The following is a 22,711-nucleotide window of genomic DNA, read 5'->3' as shown; positions in this document are numbered from 1 at the left end:
CCAAATCTTTCATCTCCGGATAACATACACAAAGAAATAATTCTGCTCCAGAAAGTTTTACGAAATAAGCCCAGTGCTCGAGCAAACTGGAGCTGTCATGACTTCAGAGGGAAGCGGCACGGCGAGGATTTGTTGACGCCACTGACATTTGCCTTATTGTAAGGACAGCTGTGGAAGGCGGGTGACAAGTCCTAAAGCGTTTTTGTAGGGGGGAGGATTAAAAATAGATTAGTCTTGAAAATACAGCATGCTGCACGGTGTCAGCGCAGTGTTTGTTTATTTCAGTGGGAAGCCTGCAATCCCCGCTGTGGATCTTATTTAACATCATGTTGTCTGGAATAGGACTCAAAGTGACACTGATGAGGGGCCCGATGGTCCTGCTGCATTGTTTGCCTTGAACAACAATCGAGATAAGTAATCCTTATCAGTTTAGTTCAGGGTGTCAAGATTTAAAAAAATATATATAATCAGCTTGCAGGGGAAAGAGCAAAAAGATCTGTCTCAACGTGAAGTATAACTGCTTTCAACTTTGAACTTTCCTCATTTTTTATGTTATATCTTTAAGATTATCACATTGTTATTCTGCATTAGGGAGACACTTAAGATATAAACTGAGATACCAGGTGAAAAGATGTTTCTTCTTCCTGACTTTTGACTGCTGTGAACTCCCTTTCCTGCAGATAAAATACATACTGTGAAATTTCCAGCTGCAGCAACACTTCCCACATCTGTATTATTCATACGTGTCACATTGTCGTCCACACAAATTTGTAAATAACTATGTATATTTTATAGGCTTTGTGCTGAGTGGATTAATAATTCAGTATTTTCTCTCACGCAATACAAAAGTAGACTTGCTAAGCTCAATTGCTCTCTGCTCTGTGTAGTACTTAATTTAAAGTTATACTGGTGGTGTTTCTGTTCACAGCGTACTAACAGCCCATCAAAGCTAATATTTTTAAGCCAGAACCTTCGCCGCCTTATCTCCCTCTGAGCAGGAGTGGATTCCCAAATGCTAAATAAAAACAGTGTTCTGTCGATGCATCATTAGAGGTAAAGAAGAAGAAAAACACCTTCTTTGCTGGAGAGAATGTACCTGATGTGCAGTTGTCTACTTTTCTGCTGACTGTTGTTGAAGCACAGTAGGTATTTGCACAGACCCGACACATGCTGAAGCTCGCTGCAATCAGGAAGGAGCTGAAAACACCAAACACCAATTCCCATGTTTCTCATACTTTGCTAAAATCAGCTTGTTTTGACGCTCTGATTGGAGGTAAACTCAATTTATGCTGATAATATCTCCGTCTCTCTCCCACTTTGGCGTTTTTGCTATTCACGGCACATGCATTGCACTGGAGTGAGTTTTGCCAGCGCAGCAGAGGCTAGCCCTGAGACTCACTTAACAACTCCAGGGCACTGTACAAGCTGGAAGTGTTGTGGAATCTCAGCGCTGCCAATTAGGAGTGTCGGAAAGGTTTGGTGGAGAGTTGCTCATTCAGCAGATGGAAATGTGCGCCTCAGCCTCAGATAGCTGTGTCTACCAGTCAACTTATTAAAGGAGAAGTATCAACTTTTCACATAAAGGCCTACCACATGAATGTGAACACAGACATAAAAATGTAGCACTCCCACGTCTTCTATTATCCTAAAAAGAGAACAAATGACATGCATTCACGGTGCACATAATATGACTGGAGCAGCATATACTCAGGCAAGCACTCATACTGTTAATGCCACGAGGGTACATGCTCTCTGCCTCTAGCGCTAACCATTAACATGATCATGCCTTATGGAGCTCTAATGGCTGTTTTCTATTACTTCCTTCCTCCTTAAATTAGCCACGGTGACCTTTGAAACTTTCCCACAAGCCATTCATGTCGTCCTTCAATGTCCCTCGCTCTCGCTGCCGTCACACATTAGTCAGCGGCGATGAGGAGAGATCAAACACGGGCCCTTGCTGCAGCTGATCCTGCTTTGCAGCCATATCACCAACGTTCGTTGTCGTTTCGTTGGTGAATTAGTCTGTATGATCTTGCAGTGTGTGTGTGTGTGTGTGTGTGTGTGTGTGTGTGTGTGTGTGTGTGTGTGTGTGTGTGTGTGTGTGTGTGTGTGTGTGTGTGTGTGTGTGTGTGTGTGTGTGTGTGTGTGTGTGTGTGTGTGTGTGTGTGTGTGTGTGTGTGTGTGTGTGTGTGTGTGTGTGTGTGTGTGTGTGTGTGTGTGTGTGTGTGTGTGTGTGTGTGTGGAGCAGGATACAGCATTAAAGGCGAGGCACAGTTAATTTGAATGGGAGTAAAAAATGGGCCTTGGTAAAAAAATGACCGGAAATACAGCTTTTAGGGCTTTATGACCCTATAATTTGAATAAGGGCTATTCAAGTGTTCGTACTGCGTATTAAGCTTAAAAAACCATTATGTAGCCTACTGAATTACAGATGTTTCTTTCCCAATGGGAACATTTAAGTTGCTTCAACATCCGGATACATTTGGTATTTGGTAATAATGAGTTGGAAATGATACTTTGACTTTTAGAACGTATCTCCAAACGGCGAACTTCAAAACGGAGCCTAGAAGTGGGAAGCTTCTGTAATTTGATAGGCAACCTCAAAACTCGTAGACGGTATTTGCATATGCATTGTTCTCACAGTTACAACTATCTGAAAGCTGAAATATGAAGTTGTTTCAGCCTGTTATCATAATCGCAGGAACCCTCTGTTCCTTTTTAGAATTCCATCTGGCTGCTTATTTGAGTCAACTGTTGATGTAATCCTGTTGACTGAAGGTGCAAGAGCAACTTTGATACAGCATAAAGCAATCACAATTACTGACAAGAGCAGGATGAACATTTAGCTAAAAGGATAAATACATTATTATCAGTGGAGTTGGAGTGGGCTTTAATAATAGCCAAGCAAGGGAGCTCCTCTCTTATGACCTTTTAAATATATAAATATAAATATGCTTTAAAGGGCAGATAAGTTCCCATGTGCAGGAAAATAAAAAGATCCTGTCAGTTTGTGTTAGAAGTAAAGGTTGATGCATGGTTTTGCGACTATACATAGGAAAATTAAGCATGTCTGCATTATGGACTTCCTTAAGCAGTAACAGAATGCTATAAATGGCGTTGAATAATTTGGAAACTATAATGCTTGCATATTATGATTATATTATTAGGTACTTGTACATTTGTAAGGTCATATTTATTTAACCTTTCAATGCCTACCTTCTAAACTGACAACTGTTCACTTTCTACAGGAGTACATAGTCAGTCTCAATAGCTAGCTAACAGCCTTGCTAATTGTTGCTTGTTACTGATATTTCAAAGAGCTTCAAAGTTCATTCAAGATGCATTAAATGGCATCTCTCAATTCCTAATTTATAAATCAAGCTGCCAACGGTTGTGTTTATACAGCATTAGTATGTCTCAAAAGCTAGTTTACAGCTTGCTTATTGTTGCTAGATGCTTATATGACAATGAGTTACAACGTTCATTTAAGAGGCATGAAGTCTCTTAATTCCTCCCTTTTTATTTCTAAGCTGCCAACTGTTGACTTTACACATGGAGTAATCATTCTCAATCGCTAGCTAACTAGCTTGCTAACTAGCTTGCTAACTGTTGCTAGTTGCTAATATGACAATTACTGCTAAAGTTAAAGTGGACCTATCATGCTATATTTGAATAATATAGTGTAGGACCATACCTATATAAGGCATATTTATACTTTTTTTTTTTTCAAAATACCAAACAGATCATGCATTTTAGCCATGCCTCATTTTGCTCAATTTGACAATTTCTAGCTCTGTTTTTGCAAGGGCTGATTCTGTGAGAACAGCACCACCTACAGGCCTGGCATATGTACTACAGCGTCTCCAGCGCTTTTGAACGGCAATGGCCGTGGCTGTCTCCTCCTGATTGGTGGAGTTGGCCCAATAGCCGTAGCGCCACTGTCCTGACGTCAGGACAGTGTTCAAATCTGGATCAGTTTTTATCAGATCCGTTGCAGCCCCTTTTTTAGAGATTTGGGTATGGAGGAAAATAGAGAGGGTTGTGTTTTCTGACACTTGGTGAGTTCCCTGGAACACCGGGGACACATATTCATGTATAAAAGACGTACAAAAGTGCATTTTGCATGATAGGTCCCCTTTAATTCAAGAGGGTTTTAATGGCATCTCTCAATTAATACCCTTTTTATTTCTAAGCTGCCAACTGTTGACTTTATACAGGAGTAGTCAGTCTCAAAAGCTATCTATCTACCATCTAAATTGTTGCTGCTAATATGACAATGAGTTCCAAAGCTAATTCAGACATTGACTCCTCTCTCGTAACTGTCCACAAACCATGTTTCTTTAGTGAATCAGTTATACTCAAATCTTCAAAACACCACAATATGATTGGTAAGGGAAACTCACACAGAGCTTAACATACGGATTGGACATTCACAATAGCAATTTTACAACCAAATCACAACATCTCCAGTTTACATTTGACTCTATTTTCATACCCTGACTGGTTTTTAGTGAGAGTAAAACATGATTTCATAGGAGTAAACAAATGCAACTACAGATCTTAATACCATTCACTTACTTTAACTGTGTGTGAAAGAGCTACTGAAATGATTATTTAGACATCAATCATCCCAAGCTGTATCTTCATAGAGACACCACTGACCTCACAACAGTAACAAATGTTGTTTCTGATTCAGTGCACTGAAAACTGACAGGCGCTTTGATAAGCCTTTTGTGTACACATATGATGCAAATACAGCGGGTTCTCTGCTGAGCTTTTCAGTGTTCATGTTCCTACCTGATAATCATTAAATAATCACTTCCACTACAGTGAAGTTGTGCTGACAGAAGAAAATGCAAGCACAGTCAGGGTCCATATACTGTATGGGTGTGCTTTATGACACTGATCCAAGCTGAAAATGATGATTCTCATAAAAGTTAAAGCTCTGACAGCTTAAGAGGCAACAAAAAGGAGCTTTCACACCTAACAACTGAGAACAAATGACTTGTTAGAATAATGAAAAAAGTCAAGGCCATAATGTGCTTTTAATAGCTCCGTCTGTCACCCTCCGTCTTCATCAGTTAAGGGCTGTGACTGAAAGATAATTATTTTCATTATTTCCCAGCACAGTGAATGATTTACAGTGTTATGTCTTTATATCCAGGGGAAAGGAGTTCGGTCATGACGTAGATTTTATCGTGACCACACCTGAGCTGGGGGAGGAGGAGAGTCTGCTACCCAACGTTATTGATGAGCTAAAAGAGCAAGTAAGTATGTTGCCTTCTTTTGTATGCAACTAAGGGAAGTAATGAAGATGTTGAGCCTTGTTGATCACCATTTTTTAATAAACGTGCATTCCGTTATATTGATATAACTATAGCACAGTGGTGAACCGTCAGGGCCTTCAAGGTATTCAGAGAATACCCTGGAACACTCAGATAAAACAAACAAAAAATCGATTTAATTATATAGCCTAAATAAAATGTATATAAAATGAATAGCTATATTAGTATTGGTTTTAATCCAATCCAACAAAATTAAATAGAATTTTTGAAAATCCTTCTACAGTACAAGACTCATCAAAGGCTAAGGAGAACTCTGGACAGAATAATGGAATAAACAGAGGACTGCACAATTTTCCCTTGAAACCCTATCATTTTGCTCTCCTGTGTTATAATTGTTGAATTGCAAAAAGAAGTTCAGAAAACGACTTGAACACTTTGCATTTAATGCTAAGTGGTCATATGTGTTTCCAGTTTGTAGGTGGAGTTCTACACATCACGACAATAAAATAGATAGCATCACATAGGCTAAACTAGTTCTTATGATAAGATAAGTGGTCATTTATTTGGAACATGTGTTACTTAGCTAACTGATCCACCTGCCAAAGCTAAAACTTGCTAATAGTACAGAGTATTCAGTATGTTCAATAATGAGGTAAATAAGTAGATTTTACATCCATCCAAATGCAGATATAACACTGATTACAAATAAAAGTGAATATGGTGTTGTATGTTCCCTAAAAAGATTCCATCTATTGCCTTGCTTACAGTTTCGTAATATACTAAACTGGAACCCCTGTATCATATATCATTTCGTCAGATTCTTCCCGATACTCAACAAGGCTTAGGTTATCATAATCTGATTCTACACTGCATAAATATTACAACAGACAATCCTTTTGGGGGTTGGAGAAAGGTATGAAAACCAACGAAGGGCCCAAGTCTGATATGAACAAAGGATGTTGTATTTATATAGCATTTGCTTCAACCAATCAGCATCTGGTGCTCTTTGAAACTCTATGGCACTATTATTTTTTGATATACATTTCCAAAAGTGTAATATCATTGTAACATCATTTGGACCCCTTTTTGTAGTAATGTTTCAAAAGCTACATATAACCTTCTTTTGCGATAATTCATTGCTTTTGAGTGATCTACTTTATTATTATTTTTATAATGTTCTCTAGACTTAATGGGGAGACAAGATTTAATAAATCAATACCCAAAAACATTCTGATATTTGCTAAGAACTTGACTTGACTTCAAACAAAAACTTTTTTAATGGATTTCGAATTTCACTTGGCCCAAAGTAAATCATTACATTTAGTTTAATGCGTTCATTCTTTTGCCAGTCTGTTGTTGTGTCCAATTCTCATGAAATATTTAGATGATAATAAACCCCTAATTAATCCACAAATCAATCTCCCATTCATTTCCACTGTAGAATTGAAAGTACTTCCTGCCATAAAGACCTATCTGCAGAGATGCATTAGTTATCTTTGCACAAAAAAAAATCTTTGAATGGAGTTGGTCACTTTCCATCATCCAGAACCGACCTTGGTAACCTACAATAGTCTTTTTATAAAACTTAGAGAGAAAGCTTGACCGAGGTTCTGCCGATTTGGTTGCCTTCAGAGAAAAGTGAGTGAATCAGGTGAAAGAGAAATGGTATCATTTAGCAGGCCACTTGAAAAACTTTGAGCTGGTCTTTCAGGGACTATTGGCAGCTTTGGGAGCTCTTCAATGGAAAAGGGAGAAAAGAAAAGGAGGGGAGGAATGTGAAAACAGACAGACAGCTGGCACCTTAATGCAGAGAGAATGGAACGCCTCAAGTGAGAATTATTATAAAAAAGCGAGCGAGAGATAAAACACAATGACAGACAGTGTTAATGGCATGCTATGTTTACTGACACATACTGGGTTGATTGTTAGCTGTACTCAAACGATGACAACTATTTGCTACTAATTCCACAGTAATATGACACATATCAATGTTCTTCAGAAGCGTCTGATGCATGCAAACACATTTACCTAATTACATTAAACTGAGGTCTTAATCACAACAGCGTTCATTTTTATACCCACTGTTTCTACCTCGTCCAGCTCTCTGGATTTACAACATTACAAGATCATTTAAATAACACCAACTTTTGCATTTACGCAAACGGAAAAATCTGTTAGTTAAAGGTTTACATAGATTCAGCCCCTCAGAGGAGGAAAATTACGAGTCAAAGAGGTGGGCTGAAGATCGGAAGGTTGTGAGTTCAAATCCCGCCTGGAACACCACCACTAGTGTGCCCTTGAGTAAGGCACTTAGCCCTTAGTTACTCCAGGGAGAATGTCCCTGTAATTGGTAATTGTAAGTCGCTTTGGATAAAAGCGTCAGCTAAATGAAATGTAATGTAATTCAATGTCTGCAGGTTCAGTACAAACGTTAGGGCTTCACCAGAGAGGTATTCACACATCCCTAACCCTCAGCAGTAACTAAACTTGAAACCAAAGCCAGCGTAAGCGAACCCACGCAGAACCGAAAAATGTTGAACTAAACCCGACCAACCCCAGGAGACAGAATGTTACATGTTCACATGCGATGTTAAAGGTCCCCTATTATACTGTTTTTCATCAATATATTATAGGTCTCAGATATATGCAAAACATGTCTCTGAAGTGTTTGGCTCCAAACACCAAACAGATCATTGCAGCATCCCATAATCCCCTCTGTTTCAGCCCTGTTTCAAAAGTGCTGATTCTGTGTCTGTTACTTTAGATGAAAATAAGGAGCCCCTCCCCACGCCTCTCTGAGAGATATTTGGTTAAAAAGAACTCAATGGTGCTCTCGGAGGAGATTCAGGTGATAAGGTGGGGGGGGGGGTTACCTTGGTTGGTTATTGGCTAATGGTTACACAAGCCAAAAAATCATGACATCATAAAGGGGCCAAAATCTGATCAGCTCATTTTCAGACAGGTTTTTATATAAATGGATCAGGACAAAAAGAGAGAGAATATTTTTTCCTGAAACTTTCAGAATCTCTTTACACAGAGGGGACACATGTTTATGTATACAAGACATGAAAAAGTGGATTTTATATAATTGGTGACCTTTAAGATAACATTTACTTACAAACTTCAAAACATAACTTTGTATCCAACCTGAGGAAAAGTTAGAAGCCTTTTTCCCCGTGCCTGGCCATGAAGGTTTTCTGTTATGTGTCCTAGGGTTTGTGTGGAACCGTGAAGACGCCTTCCTTATCACTTAAAACATGTGGTGGCAAGTGATCTACAATTGCTTTACTAGCAAAACAGATTACTGGCAAAGGTCAAGGCTAAAACAAGCCTCACCTAGTCTCTTAAGGTCCATATTTTAGCTGTCGTTGTGGCCTTAAAACTGACATTTGGACTCATTTTGAACCATATTATTTGCAGGTCCCATTTTGAGTGGAATCATCTGCATTTTAATTCCGTACTCAATATACTTTGCTTAAAGGGGACCTATCATGCAAAATGCACTTTTGTACGTCTTTTATACATGAATATGTGTCCCCGGTGTTCCAGGGAACTCACCAAGTGTCAGAAAACACAACCCTCTCTATTTTCCTCCATACCCAAATCTCTAAAAAAGGGGCTGCAACGGATCTGATAAAAACTGATCCAGATTTGAACACTGTCCTGACGTCAGGACAGTGGCGCTACGGCTATTGGGCCAACTCCACCAATCAGGAGGAGACAGCCACGGCCATTGCCGTTCGAAAGCGCTGGAGACGCTGTAGTACATATGCCAGGCCTGTAGGTGGTGCTGTTCTCACAGAATCAGCCCTTGCTAAAACAGAGCTAAAAAATGTCAAATGAGCAAAATGAGGCATGGCTAAAATGCATGATCTGTTTCGTATTTTGAAAAAAAAAAAGTATAAATATGCCTTATATAGGTATGGTCCTATACTATATTATTCAAATATAGCATGATAGGTCCACTTTAAGGAAGATATGGCACAATGTAAGATAATTACCCCCATTGTTGTTATTTTCTTCGCCACCTTGACTGTAAAGAAGCCAGGAGGGACAATTAAACAAGAAACAACTGTTTGTTTTGGAGGGGAGCACGAGACACATGGCTGAGATCTGCACTGGAGTTTTGGTTCTGAAAAAATATTGTCTCAAAGCTGAACCCATGGACGCTTTACTTGGTAAATAAAACATCCCTACCAATGCAGCTTGTTGCACTGGGAGTATTTTTACTTTGCTTTTGATGACTGGCAAAAGACAAATCCATGAGCTGTGGTGCGAGATTATAATGTTGATCGTGAGTAGTGCATCACAACACTAGGCTATTGCTAACACCATAGTACTTTACTTATACTTACTTTGCATTTCTATCAGCTGTCATATTTTCTGCACTGACCACAGCTTGACTTGATATTTTCATGGTAAAAAGATAAATATTTGTCACGATCAAGCTTTAAGAAATCAAAATAGAAGTTGCAACCGAATTGCCGTCTGTCCTCAGGAGTCCTCTAAAAAAAAGAAATGGCCCTCCTGCCGGGAACAGATAGCAGCAGCACATCTAAATTCACAAGATCAAGAGAAAGTTTAACAGCTTTCAAAGTTTGGAGGAAACATGACTGCAAGAAGGCAACAATGTTCCTTCCTTTATAAAGAAGTTAGGGAGTGCAGTGAAGAGATCCAAATTCACATCACTGTCTAAGCCATAGTCAAACAAACCATAGCCACAATGAGGTAATGGAGCATAAACCGGAGACAGAGGCAACTATCTGTGAAAACAGTGCCCTGCAAAGAGAAGTATTGCAGCTCATGACAAGGCAACAGCATTTCAAAGTTTTGGATGAACATCACAATGTCGTAAAAGCAGAGAAAGAGGCAATTAGCTTGAAGATGCTTTGCAAGATGAGATTCAGAAGCTGTGCAAAGACCCCCCAAATGAAAATACTATGCAGCAGAAGGACGATGCAATGGACATGTCAAAAGAAGACATGATCTGTCAAGATGACGCCATGCAAATGGATTTCTTCAAACTCGAGGAGAGTATGGAAGATTTGGAGGAAGCTTACATTGTCACGTAAGCTGAGAAAGAGTCAGTTACCCTGCAGAATGAGGCAATAAAACATGAAATGCAAGAATTCTGTGAAGAGCTCCACAAAGAAAACACAATGCAGAAAAAAAAAAAGTATGACTCAATGAAAGCGTCAAAAGAAGATGATAGCTTTCAAAATATTGCCCTGCAAGAAGCGTCTCTGTGTCGAAGCTTAAGAGGAGTATTGCAATGTCGCAAAAGCTGTCATTAGGCCATGTCATAACAATCAGGATTTGAACAAAGTGGTCCAGGATGAAAAAGCTCTGTATGTAAAGTACGCAATGAAAACATAAAAAAGAGCCTTGAAAATGTCCTGTAGCATGAACTCCACAGTCTAGAAGAAATAGATGATTTGAAGATCTTGAACCAGAACAAGCAAATCGAAAAACTGATCAGGATTAAAGAACATTTTAAGGAAGAATAAATAAAATGGGAAGCTGATGAGAAAGCCCTCCTGGCACAGCACGGAGTCAAATCCTTTTCTGAAGTCCAGAACAAGGTTCTACGTGAAGTCGACTGGCAGCAGACGTACAGTGACTGAGAGAGCAAATAGGCGCCTTGAAGATGCAGCACGACAACATGAATGAGGAAATCAAGTTTGTTTTCGTCTAAAAACTGTTTAAAACTGTTCATTTCTCGATCACTTGAACTGGACTTTCTGTGTTGTATTTCATTGCTCATATTTTCCTAACTTGAGACACCCCCACCAATGCAGCTAGCATTTAATGCCCACTAAAAGAATAATAATACAAAACGATGTGAGCTGTCTAGACGGCTGTATTGAATAAAATAGAAGCGTCTGATGGAACAATTGAAAAATTGCCTCCTGTGTAGACAGCACTTTAAAAAGTATTTGTACTCAAATATAACTCTGGACCCTATCCTTTTTTCTCATTTCTTACCATGCAGTGTTTCTACAAAGAGATTACTGCATGTCGTCTTTGGATGGGAGATAATTATACATATATGTGTATTGTATTAACATGGTTACAACTTAGATAAAGGTAAAAAAACAAGTGTGTGAGATACTGTAACTACATCAAATACAGGTGTGTGCCGATGAGATTGTCTTATTTCAGAGCAGTAGTTATATTTGTGTATAGAATCCCTATTAAAGCCATTCTGATCTCTTTCCAGTGTGAACGTGATAGACAGTAGTGGATCTCCAATGCAGACACATTATGGACAATATCACTTAAAAAGAATGTAGAGTAAAAAAAGAGAAGGGACAGGATTTGTCGACCTAGTTTCCTCCCTCAGATAAATGCGTACAGTAGTAGGAGAGGGTCATGAGAGGAGACAAGTGTTTGATGAAGAGCAGGGCCGAGTCTGGTCTCGCTGTCGGATTCTTTTTGTCATCACCGGGTATAAAAATAATTCCCACCGTCCCTCTTTTATCCACACCTCCACATGCCTCTCTGCTCCTTCAGCGGTCCACCCTGACCATAATTACCTCGTACTTATTGTATGCTATTACGAGGCGCTCTCACCTCTTGCAGCCACTTATAGGTAGAGGGAACAGGTGAAAGGATGTGTGAATGTGCGGAGGATAAGGAGGGAGGACGACTGTGAGACAGTGAATTAGGCGGGCTGGCAGGTGTTGAAAAGGCTTTAGGAGGCGAGGAAGGAACGGATCGGACCAGACGCTCTCTGGATGGAGTATAGGGATGCAAAGGGTACCGGTCTGCGGGGACGAGGACACGAGACACAATGATTAAGTGGAGGTAACAGAGGTTGACTCTAAGTCGTGTAACCTTGTCATCTGCAATGGAGCCCCCGGGGGCCCCACGTGTCTTCACTCAGGCCTAATATCGCAGGCAGCCCTTCCTCAGCCTGCAGGGAGTTAAAAATACATCTATCTAGAAACGTCCTTGTGAAAACGGGTTCATCATTTTTTATCCCCCCACACTGTGCTGATATTCTGAAAGCATAACTTGGGGGCAGAGGCAAGGTCAGTCAGTAGCCTCTGTGGCAGACAGATGAGATTCAGCTTGGTTCTGGTAATTGCAACGGAGAGACGGAGAGGGCCATGTTTCACTCTCAGTCCATCTATCATCCCAGTCTCTAAATACTGTATAAGTGCAGCTTTTTGAAGGCTGAGCTGTGTGTGCATTGCCGCCATTATAATGCCATTCTGTCAATGCGTCATTGTTCTGCATTCGGCCAATGTGGTGAGAGATGGGAGCGTTTTCTCGTTGGTTGAATAGGCAATATGGGCATCTGCTCCATACAGTTGCGCACAGGTGTCTTTTCTGCTGGGGACATGTCCCCACCGAAATGGCATTGAGAATATTCAGAATAATACAGTGCACAAAGAAATGTAATAAATAAGAACACTTTGACACAATTTGGGAGAAAAAACTGGAGAAGATGTACAATCTCAAGAACAGTTTGTCCGTTCGTAGTTGGTGAGTGTATTTCTGGGGACCCAAGTGGTGCAAATTACACATTTAAACTTTGAATAAAAAAGCAGAGCACAGGCACTGCAGTAGTTAGCATAAAATAAACAATGAATTCACCCATAGCCTAATGATGCTTAAATGAGCCAATAACGTGCATGCGACAAACTTGTAAATTCTGTATCTATCCATCCATCATCATCTGGAGTCGGGTCTCAGAGGCCCCCAAGTTTCCCTCTCCCTGGCCACATCAACCAGCTCTGAATGGGGGATTCCAAGGTGCCCATAGGCCCGAGTTGAGACATAATACCCGCCTGGTCCTGGGTCTGCCCCTCGGTCTCCTTCCAGTCATCTTACCAGGTGCCTGAAACACCTCAACTGGCTCCTTTCAAAGGAGCAGCAGTTCTACTCCGAGTCCCTTCCTGATGACTGAACTTCTCACCTTATTCCTGTCAGCCACCGTCAAGAGAAAACACTTTTCGGCTGCTTGTATCCGTAATCTTGTTCTTTCGGTCATGACTCACCCTTCCTGACCAAAGGTGAGAGTAGGAACGAAGATGGGCCGAACATCTAGATCTACAAGGCTTGATATGGTTTTGAAGGTTATGATTGGGGTGTAGCCTGACTAAATAAATCTGGTACTTACAGGTGTTACTTTACTAGTTTATTGCGCACAGTGAAATACTGGTCAACTGGTCAAGTGTATTTTTTTTTATGAGCTGCACTTTGTTTAGAAAAGTTTAGCTGTTAAAACAATTGTTTTGACATTCTTAGTAGAGTTGGTCACTTTTAAATCAAAGCAGTGGGTCTTACGGCTACTTTGACTGACATTGAGAGGACAAGTACAGTCACACAAACCTCTGCACTTTCATTTCAGCAATCGGAGCTCTTTTATTCCGTCGAAGCTCCGCATCAAAGTCGAAGCACAGTTCAAACGTCCCTGGATAACATGCGCTAATCTGCGACTGAAGGCAGGTTTTGAAGTCTCTCCCTGTGAGTCAGAGAGATTGTGAGATGAGATCAGAGCTCCTGGTGTCCCTGACAACAGTTCACCGTCCTCCGGATGCAGGTGGCCTCGCAACCACTCATCGCTCCCTCTCCAGAGGAGTAAATAACATAATAAGGGAAAAAAAGCTTTTTTTCTCAATCACAATTTAAAAAGTTTTGACTCAGAGGAGAAGCTTTGGGGGGAAAGATTATCTTCCCGCTGTCCTCCTCTGTAATTCCCTCTGTAAACAGTTCTGCTGGAATAAGCTTACTCTCAGATGCTCGCTGACATTACCTGCTGCGTGGGAGATGATTACAGAGCGCTATTGGGCTAAACTGCCGCCGGCCATGCTGAGGCTTCATGACATCCTGTTTTCATGGTGGATTTGTAGGTTTCTGTTTGTCAGACAGAAGGAAGAGACTGAGAGAAAGTAGTGTGTGTGTAGGCAGGAGGGTCACACACCCCATCCAACAAAGGGCATCTGTATTCATGTGCTTACTAGTCCGTGCTACTGTCACCATAACTCATTACTACTTTTCTCCAAAGGCATTCAGATGAGTCAAGGCTTTAGGAAATACACTGCCAGGAGGGACTGAAATATCTGCCAGAATAAGACGTGACCTACATTCTCGCCCGCGTGCACGAGACGGGTCGCAGACCTTCTCCCACAACTCGTCTCAAGTGTGGCTCTCGGGGATTTTATCTTGAGATTAGTCAGTGTTTAAGTGGTTTTATGCTGCCATTCTGGCCTCATTATCTAAGTGGGAACTGTCACTGCCTTTAGCTAAGCTATTACTGAACTTAACTTTAAAGAGGCCTTTCCCTGCCTATTATTGGAAGGTGAATGGTTATCTGTAATTGCAGATGTGGCGCGGTCCAGAGGGCAGCAGAGGCGGACATCCAGAGTCTTTGCACGACAAACGAGTCCACCCCTTTAAAGATAGTGTTTTTTCTTTTTTTTGAAAAAGGCATGTAGAAACAACATGGCCTTCAGAGTCTTCAAAGAAAAACATCGAAAAGGGACAGGTGCATACACAAGACAAGAATAAAAACAACCAAAGTCGACAAGCCATTAAAGTAAGAAATAAAGTAAAGTCATAATCTTCAATTATGCTTAACAGTTTAATTGCATTATTATTTAATTACTCTTGGTAAAATACATCACATGTAGGGTTTGCTTTAATACAGCGGTTCCCAACCTTTTTCAACTCAGGGCCCACTTAAGAATCAAAATATTTTCGCGTCCCACATTCAACCATAAACAATACGGAGGCTAAATAAAGTTCTGATTGGTCAATTCAGAACATGTGACACGTTGTAAATCCAGTAGAACAGACCGCTGTCAAGGACTGTAATGACCGTTGCTAAGCAGGATCAAGAAAGAAAGGAAAAGAGGTTAAAAAAATGTTTCCATACAAATCATAATGTTTTGCAAATTATTTGGTGGCAAATATTGAATTTACATCTACACCCTTTAATATTTTATTTGGGCTTTTAAATGAAGACACAAGACGCACACAGTTAATAAATACAACTATTCTTCTGGCTAAAATACATATTTTTAAAAGTCAATCAAGGAGTCAAGTATTATCCCAAAACTCAATACCTTAGATTATTATTGAAAGTTTTGCTGAATAGTTTCATGTTGACTTACCTTAAGCAACGTAAAATGTGCAGACCGGGAGCAACAGACGTAGGTTAGCCGGTTAGCATCACAGAGCCGCACTGCTGAGCATGTTAGCTTAGCTTGTTAGCCTCAGCTAGCTCTGGAGCTTCCAGCTCGGTGGCAGCAGGTCCCGCCTCCGCCTCTTTGCCCTTATTTGGATCAGGCTGGAGCAGGCGGGAGTTAGCCACTGTCAAGACGGCAGCAGCCGACTCCGCCTACTAAGGGCTTCTCAGCAACTCTGCAGAAACCTATGGGTGACGTCATGGACACTACGTCCATTTATACAGTCTATGGTGGGAAGCCATTTCCTTGTGATACTTTTATGCCCATCAGTTAAGCAGTGGCCATTCAGGTGGTGCTGACTAAGTGTTTAATGCCTTGTGATTAACCTCAGTCATCGGATGGTCTGTCGGCCTGCTGCACTCTCTTCCCCAATTATTGGTCTTTAAGGAGAGTGAGGACGATTTATGGCCAGTGAGAGGAGAGCAGTATCCCAACAATTACGCTGGCCTCCGGAATTAAATTGACAATTTGTAATCTTAGTCGCCTTAACACTTGTGCATCCAGAGAAAGGCACAGTCAGCCAAGCCAAGGCTCAGAGGAAATCAATTCAAAGAGTCTCTGTCTTTTTCCCCTCTCTACTTCCTGGCTTCGCTATCTACTCGTTCAACTATTTCTCAGGTTGAACACTTTATTCTCCAACTCTTGCACTCACTCCATTTCACTCCATTTCACTCCTTTCTACACTTACAGCTTTGTTTCTTGTCAGTAACCCTTTCTAGTCCTCTCTTCAACACAATCACATCTTACTTGGGAGAGATTTCCATTACCTAAGGAGGGGAACCATTTACCAGGGAATGGGCCTCATCTACTATGGCTGACTGGAGGCTTGTCTCTCTTCTGGATGTTCAGACATCTCTTTTTCTTTCCTTCCCCAGGCTCAAAAAAGACTGATGACAAGTGGGAGCAGATGTTAACACTGGTCCTAAAGCCCATGACATACAGTAATGTCCAGGTTATTTTAAAGCTTATTTTAACCAATACTGTAAGACTTGACTTGGCTCTTGATTTAATCAATAAGCACTTATTCATGATAACATTAACAACGGATTATTTTTCTTGGCAACATTATTTGTAGAAATGCACTCTGATAAGGTGTCAATCCTCAATAAGAAAATATATATTAAGTTGAACCTAATATTTTTTTATTTAAACTTAATATTATTGCTTTCAACTAACCTAATACAGTTGTGCCAAATCTGTTGACATAATACCTTTAATTCAAGTCAACGTTTCAGTTTGTCAGTGTAGGACTTTATCCGAGAACAGGTCAATAATGAATAATTATAATTATGGCCAAACACACTCAAACAATAAGAAATCTAATGAGTTGCTCTACAATACTTTGACGATGCAAAACATGTCATATTTAACAATGTCATGTTTATTGGGATTTGCATACCTTGCATTCACATTGTCACCAAAGGGAGATTTATAAAGACTTGATACAAAATAGAAAAATTGAAAATGTAATTGTGGTGCTTAAGTTGGAGGGCTGGATATTTTACGGGTCCTAATACAGATCACAGAAAAGTGCAGGAGTAATGAAAAGACAGCATTCAGTCGTCCGGATTGATCTTATTTAAATTCAGAATCAAAACACATACTTTAACAAAACATCACATTCCTCAGAGTTGCAAGTTCTATGCAGTGCAATACTGTGACAAAATCCTACAATAATTGTATTTTACATAAAGTATATCTCAGTCTCATTTCTGTTTTCTACTTTAGGTGTTGTCTGTCCACCTGTGTGTTTTCTCCCTGTTGCCCTCGTGCCTTTACCTGTTTCTTGTTAATGTAACTAATTAGTCCTGTCACTATATATGGGTCACTATATATGGCTGTCTGTCTACGTTTTCTTAGTCAGTTCGGCATCTTTGTTCGCTTCTATGGTCCTGCCTGTGTTCCTGATCCTGTTCCTCATGCTCTCCCTGGTATGTACCTGTTCAGCTTTTCTTTGTTTTCTTTTCACCTTGCTTGGTCCACCTGTATTTGTGTTAAACTTATTTTGAATCATTTTTTGTTTTCTAAAAGTTCGCTTTTTATTACAAATTCCTGCTATCCTCCTTTTACTGCTTTTGGGTCTGACATCCTGCCAAATTCCTGAGGAAAATATAAATAATCTTTCAAATTCAATTTTAAAAGTGAAGAATTGATTTGAAGATGGCATTAGAATTTAGAAAATCAAGAACATTTAAATGATTTCTAGTGGGTACATAAATGTATGAAGCATTCTAGCGATATTTCAGACTTTAGCAATTCCTGACGCCATGCCCAAAACAGTCAGTTATATTTATTTAACTGACTGATTCTGAAAAATTCCTTACTGGCCATTATAAAATAAAAGATCACTCAAATGTACCACACATCAAACCATCCACTAGTCCACTTAACACCCGGCACAGAACATTCCTCAACTCAGTATTTTAAGATTGCAAATATTCCCCTCTTGGATAAGAAACAGGACTTGACTCTTTATTCTGAAAGGATTGCATTCTGAAACGAGTTGCGTTAAACAGTCTCATGAAGTATCCACAAACGGGGAGGGGCTCACGAGGCCACACAATGACCCCAAGGTTTTTAGAGGCTTCAAATAAGTGATTGGTTTCTCTGTGTCTGAACTGTCCTACCTCCTGTCAAATAACAGAATAAGTGGCTTTGGTGTGTTTAATGACTCAATTCTCGGTCAGACTGTGAGAGCAACAGTCATCCTCGTCTGCCACACTGACAATCCTTGCCACACTGACAATCCTTGCCACACTGACAATCCAGGCAATTCTTCCAGTAAAAGGTTTTACTGAAATATATTAAATCAATTTTTAGCAGCGGTAAAGACTGAATGTGCTAAAACTTTCTGCAGCTTATCTCTGAAAATAGAGCAGTGGTTATACTGTAATTGCAAAAGACAAAAGTGACTGTGGTGGGCCTTAACAAATACTGTAACTTCAAGCCATACATTTAAACACTTTACTGTAATGTGCTTTTTGATCCAAGTTTAAACCTCAAGCGGTAATTCAATAAATGAGTCTTTGTAAAATACAAATTAAAACATTAAATGGTCAGTCAGTTAAAGAGATAATTCATTTAATTAGCAACAATTGAATGCTTAAAAGGCCTCCATCTTCACTTTGGTGCCAATTGTGTAGGTGATGAATGGAGAATAAGTGAAGTTGTTTTAATCTGATCAACACCTTGCTTGATGATATTATTACTCTAATAATGTGCATCTTCTGATCCTCAGATACAGTAGGGCTCTTTTTGGCTGGTCTTAAGTTTTGGCTAAAGTTAAATGTGACTGGGTTTTTGCTGTCACTAAAAAACACTTCACCTCATAGCCATGCGTTTGATAAATCCTAACTCGACAGCAAACCATAACCTTGTGCCTCTCCCTCGCCACAGATACATTTCGTGAACAGTTAACTGGGGTCGAGCAACTCCTCTTCACACCCCTTAGGTGAAGATCGGCCGGCTCAGTCTTCGGTGTTAATGTTCAGGTCAATAAGTTATGCATATTGTTCGTGGTGTAAGACATTTGCCCTTTTGTATGCCGGTGTTTTCCTTGTGGAAGAGCTATCCCGGTCCCAAAGTCCACCAATATATCCCAACGAGGTGCTTCTAATGACGACTAATGAGTCAGCCAACACCTCCAAAGTGTGATGATGTTTCTGATCCTGCTTCCTACCACCTGCTCCTGTCTAACAAGCATTCATAAAATAAAGTGATACAGACATGTCATAACAGTAATAGTGTGTCAGGAGCTGACAAGCTATGAAACCACATGAACAAATAAAAGACGCTAATGACAATTCACACCATTCTGATATGTTGACTACTGTAGTTGCTGTTTTTGCAAAACTGCTATTCTTAGTCAAACACGTGCATTATGGCTGCTATTCAATGTTTTTCTCTTGCGGAGGCAATAGACTTGAGCTCTGCACCAGGCAAGACAAGATCAAGAAATGTGCGATCAGTTGGAAAAAGTACATTTTTATACTATTTATGTTGAAATCAGTTTTTAACCAAACAATAATCGTAGAAAGGTATTTCTTATATACATTATGGCATATCTTATTTTCTCCTCTCCAGGGCATTCTTCTGTACTGTAATTACCAGGCCTCCACCTTTGATATGAGGAAGCTTCCAAACCACCATTTTGAGGCCATGGACCACTTCGCAAAGTGCTTCCTGATCCTGCGGCTGGAGAGCAGTCAGGTGGAGGGGGGTCTCCACTGTGCTGAGGGGGACATCAGGGGCTGGAGGGCGGTGCGCGTGGACCTGGTGTCGCCGCCTGTGGATCGATACCCCTTCGCTCTCCTGGGATGGACTGGATCCAGAGTAAGAAGGATTGTAGGAACTGAATGACAGTGAGCAGTGGCTGCGGGTGGAATCCTTGGAAAGGTTTAGAAGTCACTGTCTTTCATGATCAATCATTGTCTTGTATGTGCCACCATCATGTGATAAAACGTTGCTCAGTCAAGAACAACGTCAAGGTCAAAGTCCAGGAAGTCTTTCATCTTTGGCACTCTGTCCAAATACACCTTCAAATACATTTGAAAGATATAATAAGTCAATACAAAGTCATTTGCAAGTGTGCAATATTATTTTAATTGGCTGATATGAAATTGCTTATTTTTAAAGGTTTACATTTAGGAATATAGATGCCATAACAACCCAAAACAGACGTTTGATTTATTTGATTTTTTTTTCTTCCACAGCAGTTTGAGAGAGATCTGAGAAGGTTTGCACGAGTGGAGCGAGGGATGCTTCTGGACAACCACGCCCTGTATGACAAAAAAAAGGTATGTAACCCATCAACTTATAGCTTGCAAAAATGCAGATAACATTTATCTGACATTTGTACTAGCAGAGAGGTTTAAACAAGAGAATAATCAATATATAATTACTGTAACATTGATTTGTGTAGCGAGAAAGCTTCACATTTTCTCACAATCTGCCATTTTTGCAATTCATTATTGTTAATTGGTAGTGGATTTCGAGTTGAGGAATCACTTACAAGGTGTTTATTAGCTACCATGGCTGATGACCTGTGTGAACATGAGAAATACCAAATGCATTCGAAGGGTGTGAGATTTCTGGGTAAGGGACTGCAGTTTATTTTAAGCTTTACTTTGACACTTCTTTTTGGGTGTCAGACGTTTTCCTCTCTGTGTGCATTCATTATAATCAAGGCAAACCAGAGGCTTTTGAAACCCTATTTTCAAATACAGGCAGCTAAGACAAGTAAAGTGTTGATTTAACAAAAATCATGTAAAAGCGATGAGCCAAATAGTATTTTGCTCTCTCGGACACATTGTGCCGTTGCGATTACAGAGTAGAGCTGCTGCTTCCGTGATTCAATTTACAACAACGGGCAAAGCTGCGTTGATCTTACCAAAGCGTCTCTGCACTTGTTGCTATTCTTTATTAAGCTGCATATAACAGTTTTAAGAGGAAGGACTCCTTCTAAAACAACCTTCTAAAATAGATATATATCCTCACTCTTCATGAATTATTATGACAGTGATACTTGTTACACAGATAGATATATTATTCTTAAACGTTACGTTTTTGTCCTACAACTTGTGAGCCAACAGAGTACAGCACAACACTAGCACTGCTATGCTACGCTAGCAACTGAAGGTATTGTGAAATGCTCTTTTTGCTTATTTTTTATCATTGTAAATATAGGTCTACTTTGCTTTCCACGAAATATGTTGCTGCTTAATTTGATTTCATGGTGCACTTTTAGACTATCTTTACTGATTGGCTTTAGCTTCAATATCCTTGTTTTAGCAGAGTCAGTTTCACATCCTTCAAACACATATCTTAGACTCTTATGTCTGCTTCCTTCTAACAAATCTATGGTATTAATCAGGGAGTGCAGTTGGGTAACACGGGCACCCTGGTAGTTTCGTTAGCTTGACAGATTAGTAGCGGCTAACAACAAAGGGGCGGGCCTTAGCGAAGTATCAAGGGGTGATAGAGTGGTGCAGTGACGAGTCCTAAAACCCGGAAGTGAGTTAGCATTTTATCACTACCGGTTCCCTCGTCTCAGAGCCAATGGGATTTCTCCATAGGATTTTGGAAAATAGCTGGAAATAAGGTCTGTGTTTGACACACATTTAAGAGACAGATCACGTTTTGTTCTACGACATTAAATCCATCAGCAGTGACCCCGCTGGTGATTTCTAAAGAGTTTACGTGTCTGAAAAACGATGGTTGTTAACATGTGGCTGAATAGGACTACAGAAGTGGTCGAGGACGTTTGACGTCATTACACCGAACACGTAAACACTCCCGCTAAGTTTCCCTGTTCTGCTTGAAAGCAAGTACCTGCCTCCTGCAAACTGCTCAAACAAACGCTTCAACTTGTACCATTTTGAATCTGTATGTTTGAATATGGATCTTAAGTTGGCATGACGTTGAAGCAGCGACCCTGCTGTAGTTCGTTTATAGCATAACGTTAGCCTTTTGCTTCTGGCGATTAGATTTATGATTCGAACATTATAAAAGTAGGGTAGACATGTGGAGATTATCCGGCTGAACAAAACGTACATTTATCAAACAGGTTTGTTTTCACACAGACCTTATTTCGAGCTATTTTCCAAAATCCTATGGAGAAATCCCATTGACTCTGAGACGAGGGAACCGGTAGTGGTAAAATGCTCACTCACTTCCGGGTTTTAGGACTCGTCACTGCACCAATCTATTTAGAGGTCTTAAAGCAGGCTGCTCTGCTGGAGAACATGAGGACAATTCTATTTATTCTGCAAGTTACTGCCAGTGAAACTTGAAAACCACAAGCTCCTCTTTAATTGATCTTAAAAAGGAGAGGAGTAAATGCAAAGGCCATTCAGGTTTTATCTACGAGTTTATAGTGGGATTTAATACATCTCCCCTCTTGTGTGCTCTTATGAATCTGCATAGAGAATTACTGCCAAAGCTTTGGTACTCAAAGGCTTTTGGCAAGATGTGGGCTGGCGTGTTACATTTCTACAGCATGAGAAACCTGGACAAATGATCTTAAATGATTCCATGCAGTATATGTTTCCACTGCGTGCAAGCAGAGAGTTGATACTGGAGCGAGAACAACATTTTAAATTATAGCACAGTGCTTAGTGGGGGGTGTGCAGGATTTGGCAGGCTGGATGCTCCATCTCACACGTACATTTACAAATAAATGCAATGTACATCAGAACAAGCTGAGGGAACACAGGCCATCTTAATGTT

The 22,711-nt window shown here is 40.2% G+C and overlaps 1 protein-coding gene across 2 annotated transcripts in view; it reads left to right on the top strand.

The window, feature by feature from the left end:
- dntt (deoxynucleotidyltransferase, terminal) overlaps positions 1-22,711 on the top strand; it is a 134,037-nt gene that overhangs the window by 60,268 nt on the left and 51,058 nt on the right. For both annotated transcript variants that reach the window (XM_034121783.1, XM_034121774.1), the window contains 3 exons: positions 5,165-5,267; positions 19,568-19,816; positions 20,197-20,280. In XM_034121783.1, coding sequence (XP_033977674.1) covers positions 5,165-5,267; positions 19,568-19,816; positions 20,197-20,280 — 436 coding nt within the window. The remainder of the gene's footprint in view (positions 1-5,164; positions 5,268-19,567; positions 19,817-20,196; positions 20,281-22,711) is intronic.

The sequence above is a fragment of the Trematomus bernacchii genome, unplaced genomic scaffold (assembly GCF_902827165.1).
Source record: "Trematomus bernacchii unplaced genomic scaffold, fTreBer1.1, whole genome shotgun sequence".
NCBI lineage: Eukaryota > Metazoa > Chordata > Actinopteri > Perciformes > Nototheniidae > Trematomus > Trematomus bernacchii.
Note: the sequence above shows the minus strand (reverse complement) of the source record. Positions and strands in the feature narration are given on the sequence as shown.